General features: G+C 38.0%; 1 protein-coding gene across 3 annotated transcripts in view; it reads left to right on the plus strand.

Moving 5' to 3' along the window:
* Window positions 1-10,026, plus strand: part of ZNF570 (zinc finger protein 570) — a 51,121-nt gene extending 41,095 nt beyond the window's left edge. For 2 of the 3 annotated variants that reach the window (XM_071209565.1, XM_004458801.4), the window contains one exon: window positions 6,406-10,026. In XM_071209565.1, the coding sequence (XP_071065666.1) occupies window positions 6,417-7,760 (1,344 nt within the window). In that variant the 5' untranslated portion in view covers window positions 6,406-6,416 and the 3' untranslated portion in view covers window positions 7,761-10,026. Of the gene's footprint in view, window positions 1-1,569; window positions 1,749-6,405 lie in introns of those variants that run through there. The other variant, XM_058279364.2, reaches the window with a different exon arrangement.
* The last annotated feature ends 5,425 nt before the right edge of the window (window positions 10,027-15,451 follow it).

Consider the following 15,451-nt stretch of genomic DNA (forward strand, 5'->3'; position numbering starts at 1 on the left):
CAGCTCACCACACAGGCCAGGAGGCCCTAGCTACTGAACCCTGGACCTCCTATATGGTAAGTGGACGTTGAATCATTTGAGCCACATTTGCTTCACTCCAGTGTATTTTAAAATTTCATTTATTGTACTTTTCATTCCCATAAGGTCTGCTATTTTTCTATGTATGCTTTCAAATTCTTCCTTGTGCTCACCCAATGTCTTCTTAATATCTTTAATCTCTTTAGCCATCTTAATTTATTGAGAAGATTTGTTTGAACATCTATGATTAGTTGTCTCAATTCCTTTATGTTATCTGGAGGTTTAGTTTGTTCCTTTACCTGGGCCATGTCCTCCTGTTTCTTGGTATAGATTTTAATTATTTGTTGGTGTTTGGCATCTGACTTACTAGGTGTATTTATTCTGGGTGCAGTTTCTCTCTTTAGTTTAGGGCTTTCTTGCTCCTTCCCCCTTGCTATAGGAGCTGAGGATGCAGTTGGTACGATAAGCTGTGGAGACTGATACTGCCCATGTTGCCCCAGGGACCAGTGAAGCTTCTCCCACCTTTCTCCTCTGCCAGTGATAGGGACAGAGCTGTAGCCATGTGTAATAATCCAAGTTGTGCAGTTGCCCAGAGAGACTGGTGAAGCTTCACATCCCTTCCTCTCCTGCCTGGGGTGGGGATGGAGCAGCAGGTGTGAGCAATAATCTATGCTGTGCAGGTCCAAAATGACTGCGGTTGCCCAGGTAGACTGATGTAGCACTGGCTGCACTCCTCCTCTGCCAGGGGAGGGGATGGACCCTCTGGAGTGCTGAACAATCTAATCCATGTGTGCTGAAAATGCCTGTAGTTGTTCTGAGAGGCTGAGGGAGTACTGTTTCCTCTGTTGTGTAGGGGGTGGGGATGGAGGAACAGGAGTCCAACAGTTCAGTCCATGTAGGCCAAAAGTGCCTATCATTGCCTGGAGAGGCTTTGATGAAACACCTGCCCCCTCCTGTCCTTTTGAGGGGAGAGGGTGGATCCACTGGCACCAAACAGTTCAGTCCTTGCTTGCTGAAAGTGCCTGCCGTTGCCCAGAGAGTCTGAGGAAACACTAGGCCTCTCCTGTCCTATTAGGGGAAGGGGCTAGATATGCAGGTGCCCAAGAGCCCACTCTGTGCAGGCTGTAAGTGCCTGCCATTGCCTGGAAATGCTGAGTAAACACCAACCCCCTGCTACCCTATTAGGGGGTAGAGATGGATACATAGGTAACCACCAATCTAGTCCGTGCAGGCCAAAAGTACCTGCAATTGACAGGAGAGGCTGGTGCAGGTCCCGCCAGCTTCCTCCCTGCTGGAGGTGGGGCTGAAGCCTAGGCCAGGGTCCGATGTGGGTGGAAAGGAGCCAGTCCCTATTATCACTGTGATTTTCAGTAAGCCCTGCTTCCCCTCATGCTGGCAGAGTTAAAATGGCAGCTACCACCCTCTTTCCAACTTGGACATGTTCAAACTTGAGCTGTTCTTAGGATTATACTTTAGCCAGCCAGATTTACTAATCAGTGGCTGAAGTCAGTGGCCAACCATCTCTTCCTCTCTTGTTTTTGGGAAATGGAGTGTCCAGCTTCAGCCATGGTAGCTCCCAAAGTGGTCCACTGCCAGTGGAGGATGAGCAACATCTTCCACAGCATGGAATGCTCTACTCATGCTGCTTCACTGCAGATGGGCAGTCTCCTTCTTCCATTGTTTCAAGGATGTTGCAGTATGCTCTTCTGGTCACCTTGGTCTCCAAACAGGTGCGTTAGATAGCTCTGGGTGATTAGTAACTGCCCTGTAGGAATAGCTGACTCTTGGAGCTCCTTACTCAGCTGCTATCTTGCCCCTTCCTGTATAACTATTTCTTTTCTATTTTTCTTGGTTTATATTTCTATCATGTTCCAGGATTTTATTAAATGTCTAGTGATTCTTGGTTAACTGTTCATATTATATCAATTTTAAATGCTCACATTGTTATAAATATAAGTACCTCTTGATATTCAAATTTCTCCTGGGTTCAGAGAACAGGAATTTGGATAGCAAAAGATACCCATTTTCAAAGTTGGTTCCTTAGTTTTAGATTATGAGTAGTGAAAATTTGGATTGCATGGAATATCTTACTTAATTCCTATATACAGTACTTTTTAATTATAGGCAAGGTTTCCTTGCCCTGGACCCTGGGCCCTGGGCCTTAAAAGACCCCACTCTATCGCACCTCTGGCTACTTCCTCACTGCAAGATGAGGAATCCATAGAAACAAGGGGATGTATTCCTCTGGAGCTTGCACCCTCCCTTTTTGATATGTTTTGAGTGTCTGGAACCTCAGAATTCCCTAACAAAACAGTCCAAGGCTACTTTCTGTGCTTACATGGGCCTCTTCTGATACATCTTCCTGAGGGTTACTGCTGCACAGTGTGTGTACCATTAGCTCAGGGATGGATAAGAGGTGGCTGTGTATAGAGTATTGACAGGGATTAGACTGTAGACTGGGATGTCCACATGTTTGTATAGAAAGCCGCCTCATGGGGTAGGAGTTTGCCAGGCTGAAGATAAGGGGAGTAGCAAAGAATTCTGAATTCAAATGTGGCATTCCAAGACATTATCAAGGCATACATTTCAAGGTAGAGCAGAATAAATTATATTTGTTTCCAACATGATTTACATGTTTCTGGTGTTTAGATATATGGTATATGGGCCTCCATTTGCATTCTACCTGGTTGCCCCACATGTAAGGGGCAGGCCTGCTTTTTTTTTTTTTTTTTTTTTTTTAAGTTAGGCCAGTAATTTATTCAGGTAGAAAATAACAGAGCAGGGCAGGGGTCCCAGGTAGAGAGGAAGGGAATGAAAAGGGATAAAGAGGACTGATTTACAGACGACAGTTCCCCATTATAGGTTATAAATGCCCAAATTTTACTTGCGTGGCCACATGGCAGTGGAAAAATGGCAAGAGCGGTACACAGAGGGCAGGAACAGGTCCAGAGGCAAGAGAGAGGGGCACGAGAGTGCTCACGCAGGCCTGCTTTTGTATTCTTTGGTCTGTTTCTACATTTTCTGTTTGCTACTGTTAATATTACAGTGCCAGAACCATGTTTCATTTCTCCTGCTTCACAAAATAGTTTATAGTCCTTCCATATTCTTTTTTTTGGAATGTTCCAGTCAGTTATTTTTTATTTTTTCAATCAGCTTGAGGACTTTTTAAAAAATCACAATGACACTTTGATTAGAATTGAATGCTAATAATAGTTGAATTTAGTAAGAATTAATGTCTTTACATGATTGATTCTCATATTCCAAAAACAAGCTGTGCATCTTCCTTTATTCAAATCTTTATTTTTTAGTCCCTTATTAGAATTTTAAAGGTTTTGCTCATTTGTAAAGTTCATTTCTAGAGTGTATGTCCCTTTTGTTGTTGTTGCCATTGCTAATGTCATCTAATGTTAAATTTTTTTTTGAGTTCTTTTGGTTTTTAAAATTGATTCAAAAATTCCAAAATAATACATTCTTAATTGAAAAACTGTGAAAGAACAAATAGCACAGCGTTATCCCTCAGAAACCCTGAAATTCTATTATGTGCCTTTTTTTAAATCTAATGATGTATTTGTGGTGTTTTTCCAAGTGACTACATACAATTATTTCTTTTTATAATAACTACTATTATTAGCTGTTGTTATTAATTATTTTTGTAACATTTTTCAATATGTATATTGTGGTGAAGGATTTTACCCTTTTTCAATATAAAGCATTAAGAAGTTGATTTTATTTTAACTTTTAAATCAACATCATGTGGTATTAATGTTTTCAACCCTGGTTTCTTTTTTTTTAAAGATTTATTTTATTTATTCTCTACCCCTCAACTGCCTGTGCTCGCTCTCTGCTCTCTGTGTCCATTCACCATGTGTTCTTCTGTGTCTGCTTGTCTTCTCTTCAGGAGGCACTGGGAACCGATTCTGGGATCTCCAACATGGGAGAGAGGCACCCAATCTCTTGAGCTACCTCAGCTCCCTGGTTTGTTGTGTCTCTCATTGTCTTGCCTCTGTGTCTCTTTTTTCTTGTGTCATCTTGTTGCATCAGCTTGCGGCATGGGGGCCAGATTTGCCTTCACCAGGAGGACCCAGGAACTGAACCCAGGACCCCCCCCATATGGTAGATGGGAGCCCAGTCACTTGAGCTACAACCGCTTCTCCTGATTTCTTTTTGTTTTCTTTTGTTCCTTAATCTCTTTTGCTGATGTCTTCTCTTCTCCAAAATATCTTAATGTTGACTTGCTCTGGGGTTCAGTCCTTACTCCTCCCCTATTCTCTTTCTCTATACTCATTCTCTTGGTTATATAGCCTCTTTAAAAACCACAAGTGATTGCCTGCTTCCTTTGTACAAGGTTCTGGGTTCAATCTCTGGTACCTCCTAAAAACAAACACAAACAAACAAATAAAAAAAACAACTCTCATTGGGGAGCAAATGTAGCTCAGTGGTTGAGTGCCTGCTTCTCATGTATGAAGTCCTGGGTTCAATCCCCAGCACCTCCTGGGGATTAAAAAAACAAACAAACATTTACATGTTGACAATTCCCAATTTTAAATCTGTAGTCCAGGCCTCTCTCCTTAACTCTAGTCTCATATGTCCAGCTGCCTACTCAAAGACTAAAATCTAAAAGAAACCTCAAGTTTGTTATGTTCAAAACTGAATTTCATACCCTTCCCCCAAACCTGCTGTACTCATGGCCTTCCTCATTATTTTCCCATTTCTCAGATCAAAAACTTTAAAGGAATACTTGTCTCCTTTCTTTCTGTCACATCCCACATTCAAGCTGTAGTATATCCTCTTCACTCTTATCTATAAAATATTATATAGAGAGTCTGACGATCTCACCATACCTCCATTGGTATCTCTTAGGTCTGAATCACTGTCACCTCTTACCTGAATTACTATAATAGCAGGTCTCCTTGCTTCTCCCCTTGCCCCGCCCCCACCTTCCATTATATCATGACAGTAACCAGATATTAGTTCTCTACTCAGAACAATTCAGTAGCTTTTCATCCCACTCAGCGTAAAACCCAAATTCCTTAGAAGGCATGTGAGGCCTAAATAATCTTGTTGCCTTTACCTCCCTAATTTCCTTTCCTACTGCTCAGATCTCTCAAGTCATACTCCTTACTGTCCTCAAACCCAGCATGTTTCAGATTTTGGGCCTTTAACTACTCCCTCTAACCAGAATGCTTTCCCTGAATATCTAAGCAACTAACTTCTTAACTTCCCTCAAAGCTTTTCTTAAATGTTAATTTATTAGTGATTCCTATCTTAGACTTCCCCCACACTCCTGACCTCCCTTACCCTGTATATTAGTCAGCCAAAGGGGTGCTGATACAAAATACTAGAAATCTGTTGGCTTTTATAAAGGGTATTTATTTGGGGTAAAAGCTTACAGTTACTAGGCCATAAAGCATAAGTTACTTCCTCACCAAAGTCTATTGCCACATTTTGGAGCAAGATGGCTGCTGGCATCTGCCAAGAGTCCAGGTTTCCTGGGTTCCTCTCTTCCTGGGGCTTGTTTCTCTCCAGGCTCAGCTATCCTGCTCTCTCCACAAGGCCAGCTGTAGACTATCAAGTGACCAGTTCTGTCTCTCTCCCAGGGGCTCAATTCTCTCCAGGCTTGGGTGCTCTGCTCCTCTGTATTCTTACTTCCCAGGCTCCAGCTCAAAACTCCAACCTCCCTTTTCTGCAGTGTAGTTTCTTTGTGAATCCCTGCCCACCAAAGGGCCAGAGACTCAATGTCCTACTGTTGTGGTGCAATCATTAATTATTATTAATTCAAGTAAAAGTGAAACCTCTGAATCCAGTATAATCTAATATGCAAACAGGCCAGATTGTAAACATAATCCAATATCTATTTTTGGAATTCATAAATAATACCAAATAGCTACACTCTGATTTTCTTTTTCTCTTTCTTTTTCTTTAGCACTTAGTACCTTCTAATGTACAATAAAATATATTTATTTACCATTTATTTTCTAACTTTCCCAAAAATATAAGGTCCATGAAGATAAGGATCTTTGTTTTGTTTACTGGGTTATTGAAAATATCCAGAACCTGGCACAAGGCAAATATTTGTTCAGTGAATGTTTTTGAATGAAGCATCTATAAGAATGGAGATTATTTTAGTCCTGTATTATTAATACAAGCATAAAATTATAACTGACCCCAGCTACCTCTATAATTCCTTCTCACCTTGACATTTACCTTATAATTCCAATCATTCCTTCTCAGATTTCTGCAAGAGCTATTTCACTTTCTATTCTTGCCCATGTAAGAGCTTTGAAAGCAATGTTCCTATGGTTTTATTTGTTATTAAATTTGCATACTTTGCTTTATGAAATGTTCTTTCTTTTAATAGAAGAGACTTTTTTACTTCTTACTTTTCAGGCTGGGAATCTATGTGTGAGACTAAAGAAATAACCCCAAAGAAGGACATTTATGAAGAAGAGTCATCCCAGAAGATAGAAAAATTTACAAGCTATGGCCTTGAGTACTATAGTTTGAGAGAAAATTGGAAATGTGAGGGCCATTTTGAAAGGCAATCAAAAAATAAGAAGGCATTTTTCAAGGAAGAGATTATCACTCATGAAGAAACCTTTGTTAATGAAAGAGATCAAGGATATAACAAGTCTTGGGAAAGTTTCCATCAGAACATACTGCTTCATACACAACAGATAATCCCCAAAGAAGAAAAAGTATATAAGCATGACACACATAAGAAAAACTTTAAAAAAAAATTAATGGCCTTTAAGCCCAAAAGTATCTATGCAGAAAAGAAACTTTTGAAATGTAGTGACTGTGAAAAAGTCTTCAGCCAGAGCTCATCCCTTACTCTTCATCAAAGAATTCATACTGGAGAGAAACCCTATAAATGTATAGAATGTGGGAAAGCCTTCAGTCAGAGATCAAATCTTGTTCAACATCAGAGGATTCATACTGGAGAGAAACCCTATGAATGTAAAGAATGTAGGAAAGCCTTCAGTCAGAATGCACATCTAATTCAACATCTCAGAGTTCATACTGGAGAAAAACCTTATGAATGTAAGGTATGTAGGAAAGCCTTCAGCCAGTTTGCCTACCTTGCTCAACATCAGAGAGTCCATACTGGAGAGAAACCTTATGAATGTATTGAATGTGGGAAAGCATTTAGCAATAGATCATCCATTGCTCAACACCAGAGAGTTCATACTGGAGAGAAACCTTATGAATGTGATGTCTGTGGGAAAGCATTTAGCCTTCGTGCATACCTTACTGTACATCAAAGAATACACACTGGAGAGAGACCCTATGAATGTAAGGAATGTGGGAAGGCCTTCAGCCAGAATTCACACCTTGCTCAACATCAGAGAATTCATACTGGAGAAAAACCTTATAAATGTCAGGAATGTAGGAAAGCATTTAGCCAAATTGCATACCTTGCTCAACATCAAAGAGTTCATACTGGAGAGAAACCTTATGAATGTATTAAATGTGGGAAGGCTTTTAGCAATGACTCAAGCCTTACTCAACATCAGCGAGTTCATACTGGAGAGAAACCTTATGAATGCAATGTTTGTGGGAAGGCCTTTAGTTACTGTGGATCCCTTGCACAACATCAGAGAATTCATACTGGAGAGAGACCCTATGAATGTAAGGAATGCAAGAAGACCTTCAGACAACGTGCACACCTTGCACATCACCAGAGAATTCATATGGGGGAGTCACTCTCACCACCTAATCCAGTCAATCACCAAGTCATGTAATGTTATCTTTTAAATTTGCTGGAATCTGTCCTCTTTTCTCCATCTCCAATGTTGTCACCCTGGTCTAAGATACATCTCATCTGGACCACTCCTATAACTGTCTGTCAGGTCTTCCTATATCCACTTTTGCTCTCCTTAAATCCATTTCCCACACACAAAAAAATACTGATATTTTTAAAGTACAAAAACACACATTACTGCCTCTAGTTAAAACTTTTGGCTTGCTGTTGTTCTTAGCTTAACATCCACAGCTAAAATTATCTATGAGTTTCTCCATTATTTCATTCTTACATACCTTTCAGCCTTATTTTATTCCAATATTCCTCTCTGGTAGCTAGACACTTCCCAAGACTAAGAGCTTAGATTTTGGAAAATCATAGCTCTGCCACTACTGTGGCACTGTGTGACTTTGAGCAATCTGCTTGGCTTAACCTCAGGATCTTTAATTTTAAAATTTGGATAATAAAGATATTACATTATAGAAATGTAACATTAAATGAATAGTGTCTTGTAGATTGATGCATATTAAGTGAGAAATTTGCATGTAAAGTTACTTTACATAGTGCTTAACATATAGCAGATGTTCAGTGATTAATAATAATAATAATAGCATACATGTATTGAGTGCCTACTATGCACCAGGCACTGTTCTAAATACTTAACATATATTAATTCATTTATCCCTCACAGCCGAGTCAGGATTCCTTAGTGGACAAAATGGAGCATCCCTGGGAAGCATCAGGTCAGGAATAGGAAAACTTAAATATTTAAGAATGCAAGTGGGCATCTTTGTACTCTAGGTGGGTAATCAAAATATACACAGGTGGTAGAATTACAACTCATAACCAACTTTTTAGAAGTTTCTAAAAAGGATGAACTTGATAAACCATAAAATAAAGAAAATTTTGATTCAATAAGAAGAATGCAGACTTTGTATTTAGATCAGAGAAAGTAGAAATTATCACAATTCTAGAACAATAAACATAGAAATTCATACTTTCCCATAAATAGGCATCAGGCCAAGGTAGTTGTATTGGTGAATTTAGGTTCATTTCTAAAGCATTTCAACTATTCCAGGTTATAAAAAAGGGGAAAGTTCCTAAGGTTTTTTTCCATTGGTTGCAAAACTGAATTCAAAAGGGGATTTAGGGAGGAAAACTACAGGCAAATTTGTATGTTACTATAGGCTTGCATTGATTCAGTGAATATGGATTACTTTTTACCAGACAATGTTTTAGTCATGAAGTGATAACAATGAGAAATAAAGACCATGCCTTCATGAAGCTAAATTCCAGAGGCTGAGACATTTAATTGATACTTTACTATAAAGCAATGGATAGTCTAAACCCAGAAAACAGAGGAATACAGAAATTAAATCAAGAATCATTATACAGTCTCAACTAAAGAGACTCAATATAAGTTGATGGTTCTTCCTCATAAACATGTTCATTGCAAGTCCAACCAAAATTCCTGAATGGAACTTTTTTCCCTTTTGTTCCCAAATTCTCTGAATATAAATTCTCAAGAATAGCAAGGAAATTTTTGACTCTGATCTATTTGTAAGAATTATGTATATGATAAAGATGGTACTTCCTAACAGTAGAGAAAAGATGGATTTGGGCATGTTTGAGTAATTTAGTATATATATCAGTAGTAAGAGAAATGAATTATAACAATTTGGCAATATCTAGTAAAGTTGAAGATCTGAATATTCTTTGACCCAGCAATTACCCACTTAAAAATACCCCTAGAGTCCCATGTGGGCAGGGAGATGTACATGAAGGTCTACTGTGAGAATGAAAAATTAAAAGCAATCTGTAATAACTGTTAGGCAGAATATGTTAGAATACAAGGTAGAATGAATGAACAAGGGATACTTGTATCAACATGGATAAATCTCAAAAAATGTTAAATTGAACTAGAGAATATTTTATAATATATAGTACCACTTATTTAAAGTTTGAACACAAACATCAGTGCTATGTGTCTTTTCATGGCTAAATGCTATATATTACAGAAATAATGTAAAAACATTCATGGAAATAATGACCAAATTTGGACCTGTGGGGAGAGAGAAAAATGAGATTGGGGCAAGGGTTCAAGGAAGATATATATCTTTAGTATTTTATTCTTTTTAAAAATAAGCAAACATGGCCAATTCATGTGATTTGATAAAAGTGATTGTGGGTATATGGGTATAGATTCTTATTCTCTGTACCTTTATGTATATTTAAACCATTTCATAATAAAAAGTAAAGAACATTTATATACTTGGTTTTGTCAGTCATTTCCTTACTATACTCCAGACTTGTGTTCCTATAATATTCACCATTTTCTTCAAAAAGAAGCTCACTTAACAATGAATTTCAGAAGCAACCACTTTTAACAGTTTGGTGTGAATATGCCCCCACATTTAAGTTTTTGAAAATGACTAAACGGTTGCACAGAGGGTTTTACTGCCTATTTATTACACTTCTTTTCTATCGCCAGATTTGCAGGGCTCTTTTCTGTATGCACTATGATTTATTAATCAATTCCCTATTGTTTCAACCCTAAATGTGTAGAATGTTCATGGACCAATTACTATCATTTCTGATGTTAAAGGGAACTAATTTAAGAAGAGGCTGTGGCTCAAGCAATTGAGCTTCTTTTTACCATATGGAGGACCTGGTTCCATCCCTGGGACCTCCTGGGGAAAAAAAAAAAAAGGCTTCCCAGACCTGCTCTGTGTGGCGCAGGCCCCTATATGGCAAGGGAGGCACCAAAAAACAAAAAAACAAAAAACCAGAATGCAATCAGGGAAAAAAAAGAGGGGGTGGGGGTGGGGATGGGGGTGGGGGGCAGGAATAATTCTACCTTTGTCATAGAACTGTTACATGAATTTGTCCCAATATACATTAAATGCCTACTAGTAATTAATGATTATTTTAGAAAATATACTGGGAGTGGAGGAGCAAACTGGGGAAGGGAAATAGTGTTAGGTCATTACAGTAGAAACTGGGTAGAGACACCTTTACTTGAGATAGGTATTTAACATACAGGAAAAAGGATACAGAATAACTCAGTCACTATGGTTGCACTCAATATTCAGCGGGATTTTAAAATTTTAATGTCAATTATTTTAAATTGTAGTTTTCTAATTTATGGTGTCTAACGGGAAAATAAGCGATTAAGACTCAAATTGCGCACTGATTGAGCACTGAGGCTGGTCCCTCCTCTCGTCTTCTACTCTCTGTTGGCGGAAGGCGCCGGGCTAGCCCCGTCTAGAAGCAGAGCCACTGTAGTTGTGGTGTGTGGAAGCCGGAACGGTACCTCACGCTTGGCCCCGCTGGCCAACTGGGCGCCTCAGGTGAGAGCTGCCCCCATGCCAGCACCAGCAGTTCAGCCTCCAGCAGCCTCAGCGCGCGGTCTGATCGCCCAGGTGGCAACCGCTGCAGTTGGCGTGGCCGTGGGCTCTGCTCTTGGGCACTCGCTGGGCCATACCATCACTGGGAGCTTCAGTAGAGGGAGTAATGGTGAGCCCTCAAGGCCTGACATCACTTACAGGGAGCCTCAGGGAGCCCCGCCCGCATAGGAGCAGCAGCAGCAGCAGTTTGACACTTGCCTCTATGAGGTGAAACAATTTTTGGAGTGTGCCCAGAACCAGGGTAACCTTAAGCTTTGTGAGTGTTTCAGCGAAGTGCTGAAGCAGTGCAGATTTGCAAATGGATTAGCCTAATCAAGAAGCTGAAAACGAAATAGAAAATCTGCTTTCAGGACCAAGCTAATTTAATATAAAACTATAATTGATAGTGAAAGTATAAAATGTAAAACCACCAGCTAAATCTGTCCTCTATCAGTAATAGCTTCCTTGCTTCAGAATCACAATGGGAGAGGGTTTTCTTAATGTATAGAAGTCCACTGATAAGGTTAGAGTTTAAAGCTGGACAAATATTGATGTGGCCTCTTTAAGCCAGTTGCTGTGATGTTATTATCTGTGAACTAATTAGAATAAAGTGATTTTCTCCCACAACAAACATTTTTTTTACCACTCTTGGAACTTGAGAGGCCTCACACTACATACCTAAATGACTGAGCATCTCTACAGGAAACAGAATTGCAGAATGAAGGAAAACACTTGTCTACCACACTCCAACAGCACAGTGAAGTGAAAATTAGTTAATGCAGTAAAAAGAACGTTAATTCTGTCCTCCCCTTTCCTATCAACCTCATTCACATTCTCAGCATTGAGATGTATGTGCTATCCGAGCTAGTTAAGGAAATATATCCTGAAGGTATGTACTTTTGTCATAGGTCTGTAGCATCACTATGCTGCTTAAACCAAATATTTATAAATAGCTTTGAAGTGGGCTGTATTCACCAGGCAGCCAGTTGTTGAACAGGCATCTACTCCATGGATTTTAGATTTTAAGGTGGGTACCCATGAGAGATTTGTCAAGTCTCAACTTCCCATCACTTAAAGCAGTTTCTCTCTTCATCTACCACTATCCCTACTCAATTAAAAAAAAATCTTGGATCAGTAAGTTATCAGAGAATATATGGAATAACTAAGCTCTTGCCTTTTATCTGGAGCCATTCCAATCTCTGATGGTAACCTTTTCAGTTATACATTCAGAGCTAACTAGACCTGGGCTGCCCAATAGAAATATGAGCCACATATATAACTTTAAATTGTCTAGTTGCCACATTAAAAAATAAATAAAATGAAACAGGTAAAAGTAGTTTTAAAATATTTTATTTAATCAGATATAGCCAAAATAATACTATTCAACATGTAATCAACATTAAAAATACTAAGACATTTTACATTCTTTTAATTCAGAGTAGCCTCCTTTCAAGTGCTCAATAACCACACATGGCCAGTAGCTAACCATGTTTGAGAGCATAGAAAGAAACCTTTACCAAAAGTAGTGATAGAGAAAAATCATTAAACATAAGAAAATACTCACAGGAGGACAAGAGAAGGATACTAATAAGAGCATATTATTCTTTCTTGCTGATGTGTAAATATGCAATGGATTTTTGCTTATTAATTTCCCACAATTACCTTATTACTTATATTTTTTCCTATACATTTATATTCTCATAAGTTTTCTGTATCTTCTGTGAGTCATACAAGTACTTAGTAAACTTTATAGCCTGCCTGCTATGAATGTGGAATTGTTTCAAGGATACCACCTTCACGATCACCACTAGAGGATGCTGGAATAAGGTAAAAGGGTACGCAGTTTCCTGAGCTGCATTTTTGTACATAGACAATTAGTAAAACTGCTGTAAGACTTTTTAATGCAGCACATTATTTCTAATAATTTTTGAGATATTCACGTGCAAGAAAATTTAGTGGACAATTCAGTATTTACTATATTCACAAAATTCTGCAACTATCACCACTAGGTAATTTCACAAAATTTTTATCACACCAAAAAAGAAACAACAATTGCTTCTGATTTTCCCTCAACCACTGTAAGATCTATTTTCTCTCTCTATGAATTTGCCTATTCTGGATATTTCATAAAAATGGAGTCATATATGGCCTATTGCAACTGGCTTCTTTCATGTAGCATAGTTTTCAAAATTCAACAATGTAGCATGTATCAGAAATTCATTCCACTTTTTTTTGGTAGGATGATATTCTATGTGTATACTACATTTTATTTATCCACTTATCAGTTGATAGACATTTGGATTGTTTCCACTTTTTGGCTATTATGACTATTACTGTTATGTACATTTGTGTACAAGTTTTGCATGGACCTATGCTTCACTTTTCTTGGGTATATGGCTAAGAAATGAATTAAGTCATGATAATTCTATGCTTAACTTTTTGAGGAGCTGCCAAAATGTTTCCCAAAGCAACTATACCATTCCCATTAGCCATGTAGCAGGATTCCAATTTCTCTATATCCTCATGACATGTATAATTGACAGTCTTTTTTATTATAACACAATATTATGGTTTGAATTATGTCTTCCAAAATGATATCTTCAAGCACTAATCCCCAGTCCTGTGACTGTGAACTTATTTGTAAATTGGATCTTTGATGATTTTACTAGTTGAGGCTAAACTCTATTAAGACTGTATTTGGGTTTGCCTTCTAATGCAGTATGACTGGAATTATTACCAGGACATTTGGACACAGAGGCAGACACATAAGGGAGAAAGCCACATGAAGACAGTGAGAGACTGAAGTTACACAGTTACAAGCCATGGAATGCCAAGGATTGCTGGCCACCACTAAAAGCTACAAAAAGGCAAGGAAGAATTTCCCCTAGAGCTGTTGAAGATAACATGGCCCTGCTGACTTCTTGATTTCAAACTTCTAGCTTCTATAACAATGAGAAAATATATTTCTGTTGTTTTAAGTCATCAAGTTTGTGGAACTTTGTAATCACAACCCTAGGAAAGTAATACTGTGAGATATCATTCTCTTACCTTTAGTTTTTTAGACATAGTTTACTTTAGTTCTAGATCATATTTAAAATAGTTTATTTAATGTCTTTAGTAAGTCCAAAGGCTGGGCCTCCTCAGGGACAGTTCCAACTGCTTTTCTTTTCTGTGAATGGTCCGTACTTTCTTGTTTCTTTGCATGTCTCATGATTTTTTGTTGAAAACAGGGCATTTTAAATGATAAAATATAGTAACTCTGGAAATCAGGTTTCCCCCACTCACCAAGGATATTATTTTTGCTGCTGCTATTTAGTGAGTTTCCTGAACCAAGTCCAGTAATGACTGTATTTTTATTTTAAATTTTTTAATGTTTTGCCATCTGTAGCCACTGGAGCATCTGTTTGGTTAGCTTAGTGGTCCATGAATTGTGTAAGAGAGAATTCCTTAAGCATTTTTTCTTGAATCAAGAAATTCCTTTGAGTTGATAATGGACTCAGAGTGTACATGTTGGAGAATTTTCCTTGCAGTTTACAGCTCTGATTTTTTTTTTCCAGGAAAGTCATGCAGAAAATAAAGAGCACCCATATGTTCCCGTCTATCATTAAGTTTTCTTTATTATTAACAATTTTTATTAGCATGGTAACTTTGTTACAGTTGGTGAAACAATATTTTCATAATTATGCTATTAATATAGTCCATAGTTTACATTAGGGCTCACTGTGTTGTACAGTCCTATGCATTTAAAAAATTTTTAAATTTTTGTAGCATGTATACAACCTAAAATTTCCCCTTTTAACCACATTCAAATATATAATTTGGTAGTGTTTATTACATTCACATAGTTGTATTATCATCGCTAACATCCATTACCAAAACTTCCATCACCCCAAATAGAAACTTCATACCAATTAAGCAATAATTCCTCATGTACAACCCCATCCATGGTAACATGTATTCTAGTTTCTGACTATGAATTTGCTTATTCTAAATACTTCATATCAGTGAGATCATAAAATATTTTATTTTGCTCTTTCTCATTTCTTGAGACAGGGACTTAAATTATTGGTTTGAGTCCTTTCCTTTTTTTAAAGGCAACATTCAGTGCTATAAATTTCTCTCTTTGTACTTAAGCTTTAGCTGCATTCCACAAATTTTGATATGTTGTATTTTTACATTCATTCCATTCAGTGCATTTTTGAGACTTCCTTTTTGGCTAGATGTTATTAGAAGCATACCTTTAATTTCAAAGAGTTTGATGAGTTTCCTCTTGGTTTTCTGCTTTTATTGATGCTAGTTTGATTCC

Source organism: Dasypus novemcinctus, chromosome 18, assembly GCF_030445035.2.
Source record: "Dasypus novemcinctus isolate mDasNov1 chromosome 18, mDasNov1.1.hap2, whole genome shotgun sequence".
Lineage (NCBI taxonomy): Eukaryota > Metazoa > Chordata > Mammalia > Cingulata > Dasypodidae > Dasypus > Dasypus novemcinctus.